This window comes from Oryx dammah, unplaced genomic scaffold (genome assembly GCF_014754425.2).
Source record: "Oryx dammah isolate SB20612 unplaced genomic scaffold, SCBI_Odam_1.1 HiC_scaffold_4, whole genome shotgun sequence".
Classification (NCBI taxonomy): Eukaryota; Metazoa; Chordata; class Mammalia; order Artiodactyla; family Bovidae; genus Oryx; species Oryx dammah.
The window spans coordinates 11,730,043-11,748,642 of NW_024070188.1; the positions used below are offsets into that span (position 1 = coordinate 11,730,043).

At 38.1% G+C, this 18,600-nt stretch overlaps 1 protein-coding gene across 1 annotated transcript in view; it reads right to left on the reverse strand.

Annotated features, from left to right (window-relative positions):
• The window catches only part of RSPO3 (R-spondin 3), a 93,836-nt gene that overhangs the window by 41,523 nt on the left and 33,713 nt on the right, over positions 1-18,600 (reverse strand). The window contains exons 2-4 of the mRNA XM_040238982.1: positions 13,992-14,183; positions 12,101-12,247; positions 6,141-6,338 (exon numbers count right to left, since the gene is read on the reverse strand). Coding sequence (XP_040094916.1) covers positions 6,141-6,338; positions 12,101-12,247; positions 13,992-14,183 — 537 coding nt within the window. The remainder of the gene's footprint in view (positions 1-6,140; positions 6,339-12,100; positions 12,248-13,991; positions 14,184-18,600) is intronic.

The following is an 18,600-nucleotide window of genomic DNA, read 5'->3' on the forward strand; positions in this document are numbered from 1 at the left end:
AGGGCCTGCTCTCTGCAAGAAGGGAAGCCGCCGCAACAGGAAGCCAGTGCACTGCAGCTAGACGGTAGCCCCCGCTCGGCGCAACTAGAGAAAGCCATGTGTAGCAACAAAGACCCAGTGCAGCCAAAAAAAAAAGAGCTAAACAGTTACTAAACAAATGATAGGCCTCTCCACTGGGGACATTAAATGAAAAGCTGGGTTTAGCCTTTAAGAGAAAGGCCACACATTTATATTAAGGACCATATCTCAGAGTGAAAGGCATTATATATTTGCAATAGATTACTTTATTAGAGGCTTTAAACACAGCTAAATATTTCTGTATGGTACTGGAATATTTTAAATTCAAAGTGAAAGTCACTCAGTTGTGTTGGACTCTTTGGACCTGTAGCTCACCAGGCTCCTCTGTCCATGGATTTCTCCAGGCAAGAATACTGGAGTGAGTTGCCATTCTCTTTTCCAGAGGGTCTTCAAAATCCAGGGATTGAATCTGGCTCTTCTGCATTGCAGGCAGATTCTTTATTGTCTGAGCCACCAGGGAAATTGGGTGGCAAAAACTTCCCCTCTGTTCCACCAAATTGTTCTTGTTACCAAAGGTTTGCACCATGCACAGGTTTCCATTGGTGGCAATGAAACCTTGCCTTGGTTGAATGAAAACTTACATTTGTTCTTCACACAGTCTCAAAAAACCATTTAGGTTAAGGGGCTGACTAGACCCTAAAGAAGGATCACAAAGAGAAACTGTTGAGTTTACACCTGGGTTTCTCCTCTTTGGCACAGTTCAGTTCAGTTCAGTGGCTTAGTCGTGTCCAACTCTTTGTGACCCCATGAACCGCAGCACGCCTGGCCTCCCTGTCCATCATCAACTCCCGGAGTCCACCCAAACCCATGTCTATTGAGTCGGTGATGCCATCCAACCATCTTATCCTCTGTCATCCTCTTCTCCTCCTGCCCTCAATCTTTCCCAGCATTAGGGTCTTTTCAAATGAGTCAGCTCTTCACATCAGGTGGCCAAAGTACTGGAGTTTAAGCTTCAACATCAGTCCTTCCAGTGAACACCCAGGACTGGTCTCCTTTAGGACGGACTAAACTGGCAGATAATTTTTGATGTGGGGGCTGTCTTGTGCATTGTAAGATATTTAGCAGCCTTGCCTCACTAGATGCCTGTAACATCCTCCTCCTCTACCTGTGATAAGAAGATGTATACACTGGGGAGCAGACTCACAACTGGCTGTAAACCAGTCTTTAATGCCATCCTTATCTGAGCTCTCTATTTTGTGGAATTTTCTCTGACATGTCAAAGGGCCAGTGTACTGACTGTGTGCAGGGAAAGAGCAGAGGGCGCCCACCCTCCAATGCTTAAACAGGATGAGTGTCTGCAGGCCAGCTGGTCTTCCTCCATGAGGTGAAGGTGGTGAGAGGACATCACCGAAACTCTCTAAGCCAGTTGGCATCCTACAGTTTTGAGCTAATGAAGCCTTCTATTTGGATTTTGAGAACGGTTCCAAAAATTTTGGCTAAATGTCTTGTTTTGAATTTGAATGAATTTTTAATATGAATCCTTCCTGTAGAAAACTCAACTCTTCATCACTGGAGTGGTTGTTACAAATATTTTAAGAAGTAAACCAGAGGACAGAGGCGCAAACCTGGGAATAAAGTGGATTCACTTTTTATTTGCTTTCTTTTTAAAAAACTAAATATGCTGTAATTTTAAATATAGTGCTCATGATAAATATAATGCATGTGTATAATATTGGTATTTAAAAACATGATTAATAACAATTTGTAAGTTAACTTACAAAACTTTTCTTCTATGTAAAACCTAGTAGAATTTTACAACTGGGCTTAATTTGGGGAAGGCACATAAGGTGACCTACAGTACATTCAAATAATGCAATAATTCCCATGCTTGTTTCTTCCCTGGAAATGTCTGGATATTTTAATTTATTTATATTTTAATGGATTCCTTTTCTCCTTCTCTGCCAAGAAGGATGCTATTTCTTTCTTTATACCAAGAAAGTAGACCCTGTCCCCATTTTTTCCATGACTCTGTTCTCTCTCCTTTCTATCCCAAGATCAAGTACTACATGTAATTAATTAGGATCTTGTTCATGCAATTCACCAAAGGACAAAATTTCTTTCATTCTTTGTAAATTTGTTCAAAACCCAGTATCTATCAGAAATTCTCTTCAGTTAATTAAAGGAATCTACATATGAATGGGAAACATTTTGGTGATCTTCCCTTCTTTGCATTTATCTTCCACTGCAAACAAACAAAAAAATCATTCTTTTGCATCAAATGCAAACATATATATACTTCCCTGCTCTGTTTTACTTCCCCATATCTACGATGGTTACACCCAATATATCAAAAGAGTTAATAAGTATAATCTGGAAACCGTTAAAAGTGCATTTTCTCCTTGCTTATTTTTATTTCAAATATATTGTTTTAAGGCATATGTGATACTAGTATATGTTATGTTAGCCCTCATAATCTCTTAAAACACATGTTACTTATCTGTGACATTTCAGATATATATAATTCAATTGAGCTATACTTAACTAGAAACTACTGCAATAGTAATAACTTCTTATAAAAGATTATAATTGATGGAGAAGTTAAGAGTGATTAAAATGCTGCATGTCAGGTAAAAGGAAATAATCCTAAATGTGCAAGCAAGTAGTATATCAGACAAAAGTTTAGATTTGGGGCTACAGAAAAGACATTTATCGTCTTGGATTAATTTATGATAATTATTCTAAGCATGAGAAGAATATCAGTAAGAAAAATGTATATATGTGTAAGATTTTGCAACCAACTTTTCATATATATATGTGAAAATTTCATGTATATAAATATCCATCTTACAACCAGAGTAATCCATTCTGTTACTAAACTCTAGTTCTTCTTATTCAGCTTCTTCTTTGTGTACATTTTGAAAAGTCATTTCTGGATCTTATCATTCTTCCCTGGAGACCTTGCCTTTGGCAATTACAACACAGCAGAAAAAATCCTGAACACATGCTCCATACCTTTTCCAAATAAGAATTATCTACCTCTGTCTATTGTTAACCTCTTAGGCAGGGATGATAGATGTAAATTTAAATTCAAGATTTTCAGGCTAAATTTTGTTTTATAAAACCTTATCTTTTAGCTTACTCATATGGAAATGCTCAGCCATGAACCTAGAAGATGTTATTTTGTAAATCTACAAGCATTTAGGTGCAGCTCAAGCAACAACTATTCTACCAGTAGGATAAATCATATCTTCATTACTTTATTGTGTTTATATTTATCACTTTATTGTAGAGCTCTGAGATATACAATATAAATGAGAAGGCTCTGGGCAGTAGTATGATTTTGATGTGATTTTTGCTAGAGTGGCAAGTTCAGAAGTCATAATTACTTTTCTATTTGGTTTCTTCATATTCAAATAGATATTTATTTGACATTTGAGTTATTATTAAGAGAAGTTAAGAAAATCAATAGATTAGAGAAGTTAAAGAAAGAAGAGAAAAGTGGTTTCTTTCCTATGTTAAATTTCTAGATAGGCTACTTGAGAAAATACTTTTGACAGACATATAAAAAGATGAGTGAAAATTAAATAAAAATGGAACTGAATCCTGAATTTAATTATGCATGTAATCCACACTTCCTACTTGGTATTCTATTGATTATCAAATTTGGAAAAGAATAAAGCAACTAAAATTTTCTAGTTGTATAAAGTTCTCATTGTAAACATAAAATGTCATTGTATCCTACTTAGAAGGGAAGAAAAAGACCAGAAAGAAAATTTAAGTCAAGCTTATGTTACAGGTTATTATTTTAAACTTCTTATGGCTTTTATTTTACTTGCTGCTAGTCTAAAACCTAACATTTTTCAATGTAATGTTTAAGTCAGTGCTAGCAAAATATATTAGAAGACTACTTTCTCAAATAAAAGAAATAAAATATAATTAGTATCATAATTTATCTATTGGATGAGGTTTTCTTCACTTATATTTTAAAAGCAAAGTACACTAAATACTGATTAGTAATGTAGAATCTTTGTGGAAAGAATAATACGAACAAAGACCACCTGTGAATCATTAAATTTCAAGAAAATTTAGTAAACATAAGTAAATGTACGACTATGGGAGCTTACCAACAAGTAAGAGTGATGAAATATTTGATTTCCAAATCCAACTTTTAAAATCTAAGATGTTTTAAATTAATTGGTAACAAATGTCAGAAAGACCTTTTTCACTAGCCAACTTTCATTCCTAAAACCTAATTTTAATCAAAACCTCCTATAAATTTACAAAAGTTTGAAATTTTCTTTAAAATAATCCATGTATTCAAGAAGTTTGTCCCAGTAACTACTTGATTACTAATGGCAACGGCAGGCTGTACCCATCCTGACAATGCCCAACTTGGTCTTTTGGTCCAGTGAAGACCCTGCAAAGGACGGGTGACCCAAGTTCTTTCTTGTGTAAGCAAAGTTAAAGTCTCACAGCACTCTCTTCTGTGTTTCCATTGAGTTTTTTTCACACACCAAGTCTCCCTTCATATGTGATACTATGATTATCTGCTTAAACTTATCTCAAACCTCCACTGGACTCTGAGTGTAACTTCAGAATAGAGGTGGTACCCTATTTAGTTGAGATCCCAAGCGCTTAGCACTATGTGTGGCTATAAAGGAAAAATTCAATTAAATGATGAATGAATGAAATAAGCAAAGGAAGTTCAACTATAGAGTCAGCCAAGCTATAGCTTGGCTACATTAATATTTTCAATTAGTTAATTGAAAGGATCATTTATAGACTCAGCAGATTACTACCAATAGGTACATAGCATATTTGTAGGCAGTGGTGCTGGGGATAAGCAAGAAAGATAGAAAAATCATATTTTAAAAGGCAACAACTGCAAATCTTCTAGACAGATGTTTAATCACCAGAAATCATCATATTAAATGATAAATGAGTTTTCTTTGGCCCTAACAAGACTTCAGAACAAGCCCTTACACAGAGTTATTTAATATTGATTTGGTAGGCTCTATAATCTGATATACTGCAGATGGTGACAGCAGCCATGAAATTAAAAGATGCTTACTCCTTGGAAGGAAAGTTATGACCAACCTAGACAGCATATTCAAAAGCAGAGACATTACTTTGCCGACTAAGGTCTGTCTAGTCAAGGCCATGGTTTTTCCAGTAGTCATGTATGGATGTGAGAGTTGGACTGTGAAGAAAGCTGAGCACTGAAGAATTGATTCTTTTGAACTGTGGTGTTGGAGAAGACTCTTGAGAATCCCTTGGACTGCAAGGAGATCCAACCAGTCCATTCTGAAGGAGATCAACCTTGGGATTTCTTTGGAAGGAATGATGCTAAAGCTGAAACTCCAGTACTTTGGCCACCTCATGTGAAGAGTTGACTCATTGGAAAAGACTCTGACGCTGGGAGGATTGGGGGCAGGAGGAGAAGGGGACGACAGAGGATGATATGGCTGGATGGCATCACGGACTCGATGGACGTGAATCTGAGTGAACTCCGGGAGTTGGTGATGGACAGGGAGGCCTGGCGTGCTGCAATTCACGGGGTGGCAAAGAGTCGGACACGACTGAGCAACTGAACTGAACTGAATATGAAAAGATCTGGGGATAAATTGTCATTAATGCCTGTATTATGCTAATAAAATATATAACTTTTAAAAGATGTTTTGCTATAAAAGCTTAACACCGAATTGCACTACTTTGATTTGTAGGAAATGAAAAAAGGAGTAAGTGAATGGCTGGTGTTTACCATTCTCATGTGTGTACCAAATGCTGTTAGGTTTTGCATTTCTGAGGCTTCCCATGAGTTTGCCGGGTACTAGGAAAATGCGTGATAGGAAAGATAATGGCCCCAAAGGAAGATACAGACACTCATGCATTATAATGCAGCTCCTTCTCCAGGATTCATTCAGCACACTTGTGTGTAAAGTTCTGATATCAAGCTCCATTTTTAAGAATCACCACCTCAAGATTCTGTATTTTACAGCCAACATATTCTTTGGTACACATTTTAGACATGAGTGATCATACTGAATGTTTCCTAAGAAATAGTGAAATTTGCATCAAATCATGTAGATCTAACCGAGCACATGTTGTTAGTATGACTGTACCTCGTTCTCCCTTCGGACATTTCTTCCTTTGCACTGTACACTTCCTTGCCTCGCTGGTGGGGGGACACAGGTTACCCTTTGCTGACGGATGCTGTATTATTTCTCGGACCCGTGTTTCAGTTCCTCTTTTGAAGCCGCATGTTTTTCCTTTCTTTGTGCATGGACTCCAAGGGTTCCATTCACTGGCCTCACAGTGCACTGAAACAGAACACCAGAAACAGCCTCAGTTCACGCACACACAGTTTCACAATGGTTAAATCAACAAAAAGGCTTGCTTCCATCAGTACTTGCCCAAATTCTGAGCAGAAATCCTGCAGAACGAAACTGGGCAAGATGACTCAAGGGAAAAGGGAAAGGCAGGAGTAGAATGTTTTCCCCTTTTTAATCCTCATATTATCAGGTAAACTCACTCTTGCACTGGGTTTGCTTTTCACTGTAGATTTTAACTCAGGCATTAATGTAATTGCAGGTAGCCAACGCTTTATAATTTCTGGAGCACTGCTACACTTTATTTATTTGTTTGTGGCTATGCTGGGTTTTCACTAACGCTTGGGGGCTTTCTCTTTTATCTTGGCGAGCTGGAGCATGGGCTCTAAGGGCACACGGCCTTCAGTGTTGTGGCACAAGGACTCAGTAATTGCAGCTCCCGGCTCTAGGATTCAGGTTCAACACTTGTGACCCATGGGTTTAGTTGCTCCGTGGTACATGGGATCTTCCTGGATCAGGGATCAAACCTGCGTCTCCTGCACTGGCAGGAAGATTCTTTACCACTGAGCAACCAGGGAAGCCCTGCTACAACTACTGATCGATCCTGACCAGATGGTGACTGCAGCCAAGAAATTAAAAGATGCTTGCTCCTTGAAAGTAAGTCATGATCAACCTAGACAGCATATTAAAAAGCAGAGACATTACTTTGCCAACAAAGGTCTGTCTAGTCAAAGCTATGGTTTTTTCCAGTAGTCATGTATGGATGTGAGAGTTGGACTATAAACAAAGCTGAGCACCAAAGAATTGATGCTTTTGAACTGTGGTGTTGGAGAAAACTCTTGAGAGTCCCTTGGACTGCAAGGAGATCCAACCAGACAATCCTAAAGGAAATCAACCCTGAATATTCATTGGAAGGACTGATGCTTGAAGCTGAAACTCCAATACTTTGGCCACGTGATGAGAAGAACTGACTTCTTGGAAAAGATCCTGATGCTGGGCAAGATTGAAGGCAGGAGGAGAAGGGGATGGCAGAGGATTAGATGGCTGGATGGTATCACTGACTCGATGGACATGAGTTTGAGCAAGCTCCAGGAGTTGGTGATGGACTGGGAAGCCTGGTGTTCTGCAGTCTATAGGGTCACAGAGTCAGACACGACTGAGCAACTGAACTGAACTGACTGAATAGCTTGCTAGGTTAGTCATTCTTAAGAATTGATTCTCAAAGTTCATTGTGCAAAAGGATCACCTTCAGTGAGGGCTTGCTAAAACAGACAACGTTGGACCTGTCCCAACCCTGAGTTTCTGATTCAGTTGTCTTGGGTGGGGCCTAGGAATTTGCATTTTTTATGATACAGGTGATACAGATTTGCAGGTACTGAGAACACACTTTGAGAACTTCTGTACAAGACAGTGGTTAAGCAAAAGATGAATCCAGGTCTTTGGCCTACAACTCACTGCCTTTGCTACAGTGCTACAATACTGTAATAGTGCCAATTATTAATTAGTATAGATCAGGCATAGCAGTGTCTATTTTAAGTGAATTCCAGGTCAATTTCAGCTGATAAACTGCTTCTAGAATTCACTTGACTGGCTTGTTTCTAGGATGAATTGATATCCTTTTTCTAAAGCTTCTTTTGTAGAATTTTTTCCCTTTTTCTGTATGTATCAATCTTTTCAATCTTGGCTTTCCAAGGTCTTTCCTATAACATATTTTTGCACTTATAAAAGTATGTACCTGCAAGGTGATATTCTTATATTTATGTTCATAAAACTTCCTGACTTACAACAACTGAAATGACTTGCAACAGTAACCCTTTCAGATAATATAAGACTCTCTTTCTACAAAAACAAATTCCCAGTAACCTTTTTTGCTGGCTTCTGATTTAAAGAATCCTTATTTCAGAGAAGAATACTATTTTATGTACAATCTCAAGAAATATAACTTAAATGTTTCAGAAATTTAAAACCATTCATAATACATTTTTTTTCACATGCTTTTTTCAGTTACTTTCAGATATCTGAGTGCAACACAGAGTTGAGTGGAAATGGATGTGAATTTAAGTTTCTATGAACTTAAATGAACTTTACTGAGCCACTTTCAAAAGAGTCTTCATGCTCAGCTATACTGTTATAATATTGGCTAAAGAATAGAGCAACCAAATCATTTAATGACATCATAATCTCTTGCCAGTTAAGGTCATATCTCTGATCCCAATGTTACTCATTAAAACATAGGGAAGCTTTAGTAGACACCAATAAAAATACCTCCAAGAAAGTAAATGGAAAAAAAAAAATCCAGTTTGTGAGCTGTAACTTTGTCCAGTGTTCATTTAATGCCAGAACTATGAGTACGAAAAAAAAAAAAATTATATGATGTGGAAATGACCCAAACTTTAGTGCTTTTTTTATAAGAGCAAAGATGCTCTAGGAAAAAGCATATCTAGACTTCAGAGAAACAGATTTTAAAAATTACAACATAGGTAGCTTCAGTCAGATGATGAATGGTTCTAAAGGTGAAATTTTACTGACAGCCTCTTATTATTCCATTGAAGAAGGAGGAGGAAAAATATTCACCACTAACGAGTTCAGACAATAAAGGGCTCTAATACAATAAGACAGTTAAAAAATATTGAGAGAATAAGAAATGAGCTTTTAATGTCTGTGTGCAAAAAGTATTTTTGGAAAAAACGGCAACTTTGTTGAGCATGTAAAGACAACAAAAAGGGTGATTTAAGTAATATTCAGGTCATTGAATGAACAGTGTAGGTCTGGGGTACTATTTGGTTAAGAGGTAATTAAGGAAAAAAACAGGACTGCTCAACTCTGACTTTCTTCTATATTCTGCATTAAGAATAATCTTAACATTGGAAACATTTAACTGTTCACTAATGAAACAAGTGTCTCAAAAATGTAATTAGCTCCTTGTCCCCGGAAGTGGTCATGGTGTGGTTGAATCATCAGCCTGGAATGCTGTAAAAGGGATTCTTGAAATGGAGAAAAGTTCAATTGGATGTTTCACTAGTAATGGTCTTACAACATTATTCACTTCTCATTCTTGTTGTCTGACTCCATAGCTCCAGAGGGAATGTAGCAAGGCCATATCCTTCGCTGCTCACTATTTGGAGCTAGGTACTTTCCTTCTATGACTACTTGAACACCAGCTCTCTAAGAAGAGCAATGACAATGGCCGAATGACAGTGCAGAAAAGAGGCAAATATTTGGAGCACAAAGTGTAAGTAATAGGTCTACTGAAAGATTGGGTTCATTTGACGTTTTTGCTTAATTTGACCTGCCAGCCATGAGAAGTGGATATGTTATGATGTAAGTCTTTCACCCTAGCTCTGTATGAGGGTAGTGTTCTCTTGGTTTATGACATGCTTTCTCAATTTAAAATCTAGGTAAGACACAAATCATACGGTATAGATTTTAGCAAAGGGAGAGACACATCCTCAACCTCTGTCCTAGAGAGCTAGAGTCAAGGTACTAATTATAGCACCGACAGTAACTCACATTGTGTCCTTGGGATCACTGTTTCAGCTCACTGGGTTCTAGTTTTCAGATTTGTTAAAGGAACAGCCTTTAACAGCTCTTTGTGACCATCAAGCAGGTTACCATTTTTCATGAAATTCTGAGGTCAACTCATGGGCACGGCCAACATACTGCTTGTAGGCCAGATACCATGCAATGGGAGGCATCCCTTAGGGAGCAAGCAACAAAAGCCAGCTGAGGACTAAAGCAGTTGATTTGCCTATTCCTATGTCAGAGGTCAATTCCAGCAGTCCCCAACCTTTTTGGCACCAGGGATCTATTTCACAAAAGACAATTTTCCCATGGACCAGGGGTTAGGGAATGGTTTGGGGATGATTCAAGTGCATTACAATTTTTTTTTTTTTGCACTTTATTCCTATTATTACATCAGTGCCACCTCAGATCGTCAAGCATTAGATCCCAGAAATTGGGGACCCCTGATTTATACCGATCTATTCAAGGAGCCAGGTTCACCAAATGGCTTTTAGATTGCTAAGTGAAGTGAAGTGAAGTCACTCAGTCGTGTCCAACTCTTTGTGACCCCATGGACTGTAGCCTACCAGGCAGGCTCCTCCCTCCATGGGATTCTCCAGGCAAGAGTACTGGAGTGGGTTGCCATTAGATTGCTAACCCCTATTCTAAAATATATACATTTCTTAAATTTCATTGTGTTACCAATCTTTATGTAAATTACTTTGCATAAATTACCAGGAAGCTTTAACAGCTAATCCCACAGTCAGATGTTAAATGCTCTCTCTGATAGGAAAGCATTAACAGATTTAAGATGAATGGCCTTTGAAGGACTGATGCTACACCTTCTACAACTGATAAAGTCTAAACATTCACCCCTTTACCAGGCAGAGCAACACCACTAATTTTCCAAAACTCATTCTGAATTTCTGTCCTTGAATATTCCACAGAACTGTTTCCTATTTTCTCCACAGTTTGGAAGTTATTACCTCTAATCATCAGCCCTCAGGACCTACAGAGAGATGAATGTGAAGTGCATTCTCATGTACCTTTTACTCAATTTCTAAGTTATTTTTCTGTGTTTATTGACTAGAGGGAAAAAAATAGAGACCCAACCAAATTGAGCCATGAGCTGTTTCAGGAAAGTTGTTTCCCAGATGCTTCTGAAATTATCTTTAAAATATCATCTATTTGTTTCATTCTTATACAAACTTTGTTTAGAAATAAAAGTCTCCTATGGATCTGAAATGGTTAAAGCGCCACTTTAGAGTTATTACTCCAGTACTTTAGATTCTAATGGATCTGTCTGTGGGGACCCCAGGGGTGTCCTGGAGACTATCTTGTACTGAATCAAGGGGACATTTGTGTGCATATGCCAACATCACTACAGCATCAAAGGTTCTTGCAGCCCTTGCCCAGGGGATTTTGAGATTTAGTATGCTGTTTCCCCATTTGGTTGAGCATCTGCTCCCCAACTGTTCATCAAACTTGTAGCTGTAGTAGCTGCCCACCATTTAAAAGAGGGAAAATATAGCCTGACAGTGATCCGTTATTTAGACAAACAACTTGTCTGAGGAACCTCCCCTCCAGGAAACTCAGCCTGCAATTAATCAGACCCTGGGACTGTGTCCGTCTGTCAGTTTGAGTAAGCCCCAAATCCTCTTCTTGTCTCTGAATACCTGTGCAAGCAGAGAATTTCAGCAAAGTAGTGTGAGAGAAAAAAGTGTGATTTTTAAAAATGTGATTTATCATATCCAGTTCTTTAAATCTTTGATCCATTTACTGAGTATTAATGGGCTGGATCCAGAGAATATGTTTCCTCCTTTTGGAAAATAACTTTGGTCACTGGTTGACATTAGACCCAGGTGGAAACTCTTAACCTAAGGTAGAAATGTAGTTCAAGATTAAATTTGTAACACACACACACACACACACACACATATATGGAAGTATGTGTGTGTATACTTATAAATTGCTATAAGTAAAACTTCATTAAATAATGATACAAAATAAGTCTATATCACAATAGTTGAAAGAGTTGTCGACAGTTCCTAACAAATAATGGGGCACCCACAGGTGTTAAATTTACTGTAATACATGTTGAGTAAGGCCCGTTAGGATGTTATCTTTGTACAGGAGGGAGTGAGCCTCTAAGAGGAACCCCTTGGGTTCTTGTGAGGCAGGATTCTGAGCAGCACTTCCACGGAGACTGATGCTATAAGCTCTGATGTTTCTCAAATCTCCTAAGTCCTCACCAATACTGACGCACTCCATGGTGTGGTTATTGGCTTCCAACCCTTCTGGGCAATTGTCAAGGCACTTTCCAAGGTGTAAGTAAAATCCACTTTTACACTTTGTGCAGAAATTTTTGTTGAAACAGGTATCACAGTCAGCTTTGCATTCTGAAAACAAAAAAAGAAAAGAGAAATATACTTCCATTATTGTGAGTTAACTATTTTATTTGTGGGTCCAGTTCTGTATGCTTACAACACTGGCACCTGCAACTTGTGTGTTAAACACACAGCCTCAAAACTATTTTGCCAAACAGAATTCAGGATTCCTCCAGAATCACTTAGTTGACGTCCATCAGTCATTGATTTCAAAATTGTTGTTCTTATTGCCTTGTGAAAAATTTTTTTGACAAGAATGCTTATAAGACTGCATGTCTACTTCTACTAAATGATAGTAAAAAATGTTTTATTAGAACTTTCATGGAATGTACTATGATATTGCCTTCACGCTACTCTTGAGATTTCTTCGTTCGTTCACCAAATATTTGATTGCCCACTGTGTGCCAAGTACCATTCTAGCTACAGGTTGACAGCAGCAAATAAAAGAGAGGGAAAGTCTATTCTCCATGATGCTTATATTCTAAGAAGGGAGAGGAGATCAATAATGATAGCTGACCCTTACGTGGTGATTACCGTGGGTCATACACTGCTACAAGTATTTTACAATATTAAGTCATTTAAACCTTACAACAACCCAGTGAGGTAGCCCCTATTCTCTCTCATTTTACAGAGAAGGGAACTACGGCTCAAAAAGGTTGTGTCATTAACTCAAGACCATGGAACACAGTGGTCTTTGAAACTAGGCAGTCTGTTTCAGACTTCTTCCAGAGTGACAAGTGCTCTAGAAAAAAAAATTAAGACAAACATAAAAGGTAGGAAGAAGATACGAAAAATGACAGGTAAGGGGAAGAGGTTGATTATTTTGGATAAGATAGTCATGGAACGCCTCTCTCAGAAGATGACATCTGAGCAGCATCTTAAATGAAAGGAGAGAGCCAGCCAAGTGAAGGTGTGGGCAAAGAGCTTTCCAAACTACCAGACGGGGAGTGTAGAACAATGATTTCAAAAGCCTTGAGGTGAGAAAATCCTGCAAGCAGGCCGGTGAAGTTTGTGCAAAGTGATTGAGGGGCAGTCATAGGAGGGAATTTGGAGAGGCAAGCAGGGCCATATGCGGTGTATGCTGGAGAAGTGCCGTGTGCTAATTCATGTTTTGAAAGGTTCCTCAGTCTACAGTGTGGAGAGAAGACTTTCAGGGTCTATAAGAGAGGTGATCTGAGAGTGTTTCCAACATTTAATTCCAACTGATAAGTCAATATTTCAGTTGTTGTAATGGAATCCTTCTTGAAGCAAGAATAGCTGAATTACTTCTTTCAGTCATTAAATACTTGGATTCCATGATAGCAGTGGGAACCCAGATGGCATTGGTGCTTGCCATATTCTTACAGGTTCAATGAATAATCACCACATTCTCAGTTTTGTTTTTTACAATGAAAAAAACAACAACAACAAAGAACACCTCTCAAAACTGGAATATTTTTTAGAGTAGTGAAAATTTTCCTGCCCTGAGGGCTAAGTTCAAGTATGGTTTAGTCTAATTGTCAGGTAAAGACTATTATTTACTTAACATTGAATATTACAAAAATGCTAGAGGCCGTTTCATATCTGGAAAGTACCCCCAGTCAGTTCAGTTCAGTTGCTCAGTCCTGTCTGACTCTTTGCGATCCTGTGGACTGCAGCACGCCAGGCTTCCCTGTCCATCACCTACTCCCAGAGCTTGCTCAAACTCATGTCCATCGAGTCAGTGATGCCATCCCCCAAGGGTGAGATAAAAACATAATTTTGTTTAGGCACTTACTTGTACACTTATTTATATCTGGATATCGGGTTCCATAATATCCACTTGGACATGAAGAGAGACACACTCCAATCTGCTTCATGCCAATTCTTTCCAGAACAAAAAATAGTTTGGGCTTACATGACAAACATCCATTGTAATCTGAACACGTTGCACAGCCTCCTTGGCAGCCTTGACTGACGTTAGGATGCACTGGGGGGACAAATGTAGAAAGACAAAAATAACAGTTAAATCATAAATATAGAAGTTCAATGACGTTCTCTGGGCAGGATACACATGTTCTTTTATTAGCTTGCAATTTGGTGGTACTGGGTGAATGAGTTCAGAATTTTTCCCTCTCTTTTCTGTGATCTGGTGTTTCCCTTGAATAGATACATACATTGTATTTACTTTCAAAGTTTTAAAAATGTGAGCATTTGAAAAATGAGAATATACTGCCTCAAAATATTTATAGATAATATAAATCAAGTAGAAGTATCCTTACTGAACTAGTGTCCCAGTAGAGTAGAGATGAGAATTTTGTGCTCTTTCATTGAAATCAGTACATATTAGTTTTGCTTTTCATGTATGTGGTGGATGCATCTAATGTCTTCAAATAAGGATGACAACATAGTTTGGGACTTAATTGGAGAAGGAACATTACTTTCTAGGATATCTTTTTCAAACTCTGGTGTATTAGAAAACACAATTTTACTCTTCGATTCAAAGAAAATTGACTCTGAAGCTCTGTAGCTATTTAGCACCTCACTTCTTGCCAATGCTTTCCTGAATCATTTCTGCTCGCATGATATTTACCAGCTGAAATTTATATAATGGTGAAAATGATTTACCTTACCAGTAGTTCCACGTGGATCATACTAAGTATTTATAATACTGAATAATATTTATTATAAGTTGTGTTCAATATTTGATCTGTTAGGAGAGAAGTCATAGTTTTTGTGCCCTCATCTTTCATTTACTTAAGTGAAATCTACATTTGGTGAGGACATGACCAGTCCATTCTAAGGGCTGCTACTACACATGTTCCTGAGAATTCCAAGATTTCTGAGAGTTACCAACATACATGGTGAGACAATTCATTAGCAAGTCTGAACAAATATAAACAAACATTTGGAAGATTCATGTTTACTTGAGATCTTTATAACTTTAAACCTTTTTTTAATGACTATTAACTAGTTATAGACACTGTGTGTGAGCAGATGGAATTTGCTGACTGAGGGGCATCCCTCATGTAGCTACTGTTTGGAATGATTTTTTTCTTCTAATGTATTCTCTATTCAAATACAATATTAACATCTTTATTGTCCCTTTAGGAGTGCAGAAGGGAATCATCCTGACCCTAAGAGAAGTAGGGCTGATGCTCAAGAGTGCAAAGGCATCCCTGTCTCTCTCTCTCTTTTGTTGGTGGTGGGAGGGACCTTCAATTATTAAGTCTGTCTTCACAGTGATGTTTGATTATTGCAAAGTCCTTTACTGCAAAAACAAATCCCATCAGGCTTAGTTAGAAGGGGTACACATAAACCCAATGAGCCTTACCACAGGGGCGCACGGGTTAGCTGCTGAGAGGTCATTCAGTTGACAAGCATCCTCTGCCTGGAGGAAACCATCCCTGAATCAGCCACAGGAACCACAAGCAGCTCATTCTCATTCCAAGACATTTTGTAAATAAACTGAGGAAATGTGTGGGGGAAGGGAAGTCTGCTTTTCCTGTACATGCTCCTCCATGGGGTGGGGCGGACATATAAAGTGGCACAGGAGGTTTAGACATTACAGGACCTGGGGGACTTGTAAGCGAATACTGCCTTCCAAGGAACAGAGCCATTTTTCATGCCAGTAACTCCAGTATTGGAGACTTACAGAAAATGTGTACATATTTTAATCAGGGAAAGACCCAAAAAAGAAAGGGGGTGAAAACTCCATGTGTTTGGAATCAAACTGATCCATTTCAAAAAGTGATAGTTGTAGGTAAAAACCTGTAAAACCTTTCATAAAAATTATCCCTGGAAAAATAGACCTCAGTTTGAAAGAAAGTCATTCCAAGCTCAGGGAAGCAAGTGACTATATTTCAATGAAGATGGACTGGACTGGTCCATGTCAATGTGTCTCTCTGTCTCCGAGACACAGTTGCTTGAAGGAACACAAGTGTAAGTTTAAGTCCCTTGAAACTTTTGTAGATTATAAGGTTAAATAGTTACAAAAATAAACATAATTTACATGTTCTGAGCCTCAAAAATGGATATACTTTGAAATAAATTTTATTTAAAAATTTGGGTTTTGAATGTCTGGAAACTTCTGGAAGAGAGATCTCTGTATGCATCCCAGGATTAACAATTTTGCCCCAAATTATGAAATGTGCTAAAGTGATCTTGCTCAACCCCCTCTTTAAAACTTTTACTGATGAACTGTAGCACATTCAACTCACACATGGTACTACAATTACTCTTTTTTTCCCCATATTTTGCTTTTTGAGACAAAAGCTTTTGACAAAATAGCATTCTTTCCCCCAATTTTCTTCACTCCACTATCACACTGTATTAATTACTTTGGCGTAGCCATTTAGGATATTTTCTAATTATGAGGTTTAATACCTACAACTTTGATCTGCTTTTGCAAGGTTCTGACAACATAGTTTTGAAAAATTAAAGATGTAATTGTTCTAACTGGCAAAGAAAATACCTGTTTGTTTTCAATCAGAGAATTTTGAACATGGGCAGCTACAAATAATGGCAAACTTTATTTATTCAGGAGGGGTTAAGTATTATGCTGTGGAAAGTAAGAAAAAAATCGAGACTACAAAGTTCAGATTCTATGATTCCAGATTCTTTTATAGTTGAGTATCATGACATTTTGCTTTCTTGAACCCTGTATAAGGATCACTCAAGTTATGCAGTTAGTATTACACAACTAGATACAAATTTCCCAAACTTCATCTTAAGGGAAGAGTTTTTACTTTTTATATGGAAACCACAGAAAACTTTGGTCTGGATTGACTGTAACAAGCCTTTCAGCCTTCAAATCTTATAATACTAAGAGAGAAAATAGAACTCTACTTGTCATGCTGTTCATTCCCCACCCCCCTTTGTAATACCTTCATTTTCTATTTCTGAATCATTTCTTTTCAAACAATGTTTTGTATTATTATTTTATATGAGCACTGGAGGGATTGGTGGTGGTGAAGTTTCATAGAGTATCTAATGTTTGAACTTAATTTTAGAAAATGTATGGAAGTTAACAGTATGTAAGAGGCCATGGTGGGGCCAGAGATGGGAACACTACATTAATTCCCATCAAGGAGACTGGCACGCGTTCCATGCAACTGATGCTGAACGGTAGTGAATGGAGGTATAAGGCATATCAAGACAATTTTGAAGCACAGGATAGATCTAGATTACAAAACCCCTTGTGGGCTCTCCCAAGGAAATTATTCTGTAGACTTGGAGGACTTAAACCTGGTGAGTGATATAACCACATCTGTATTATTATAGAGGGGAAATTTCCCTGGCAGGCATGGAAACTAGAAGACTAAAGCAATGATCAAGGTAAAAAGACAGATGAAAGCTTAAAATACAGCAGAAGTAGTGTAATGTGGTGAGGGAGGGATTCATATTCCAAGGATACTTGGGAGGTAGCATCAATCAAATACGCTGAGCAACAGAATGTGGACTGAATACATAAAATAACTTGTGTTTTGCATTTTTGCCAGTAAACAGAATGGAAAGGGACTACTAAATAAAAGCCTGCAGTTAGAGGGAAGGGCAAGGTACACAGAGTAAGAAGGTCTACAAATATAACATGGTTGGGGTCTTTGATTTTGCAGATTTTGTGAAATATCCAAACAGTCATGCTTAGTAGATGGAGCTTAATGTTGTGATCTCTTAATTAGAGAAGACATCTTGAAAGGGGGAGGTTGCCAAAGATGCCAAAAGAAGGAATAGTAGTCCAAATAAGGAAGAGAAAAAGATGTATAATCAGCTAATTTTAGTAATAGGGATTCCCTGGTGGCTCAGTGGAAAAATTCCTGCCTGTCAATATAGGAGATGTGGGTTCAATCCCTGGGTCAGGAAAATCCCCTGGAGGAGGAAATGGCAACCCACTCCATTATTCTTGCCTGGGAAATCCCATGGACAGAAGAGCCTGGTGGGCTACAGTCCATGGGATTGCAAAGAGTTGGACACAACTTAGCTATGAAACAACAACAATTTCAGTAATACTTTGTATTTTTATTTCACTTTTGCTTTCAAAGCATGCATCTCAGAAGGCTAAATTAGCCACGGAGGGACTCCCTAGCTGGTCCAGTGGTTAAGAATCTGCCTTCCAAAGCAAGGGACTTGAGTTTGATCACTGGTTGAGGAACTACTGAGCCCACACGCCACAACTAGAGAAGCCTGGACACTGCAACAAAGACCCAGTGCAATCAGTAAATAAACAGATAATATAAGCATGGAAATTACTGTTAGTAAGGACAGAAGTGATCACAATTACTTATTTTGGAACCCCAGACTAAGAACTCAATGAAATGCTGTAAGCTGCTGGACAAATAGTGAGTTTAGATCCAAGAGTAGAACTTAGATCTTTGATACCTGACACCAATCTATTTAGGACTTCCCAC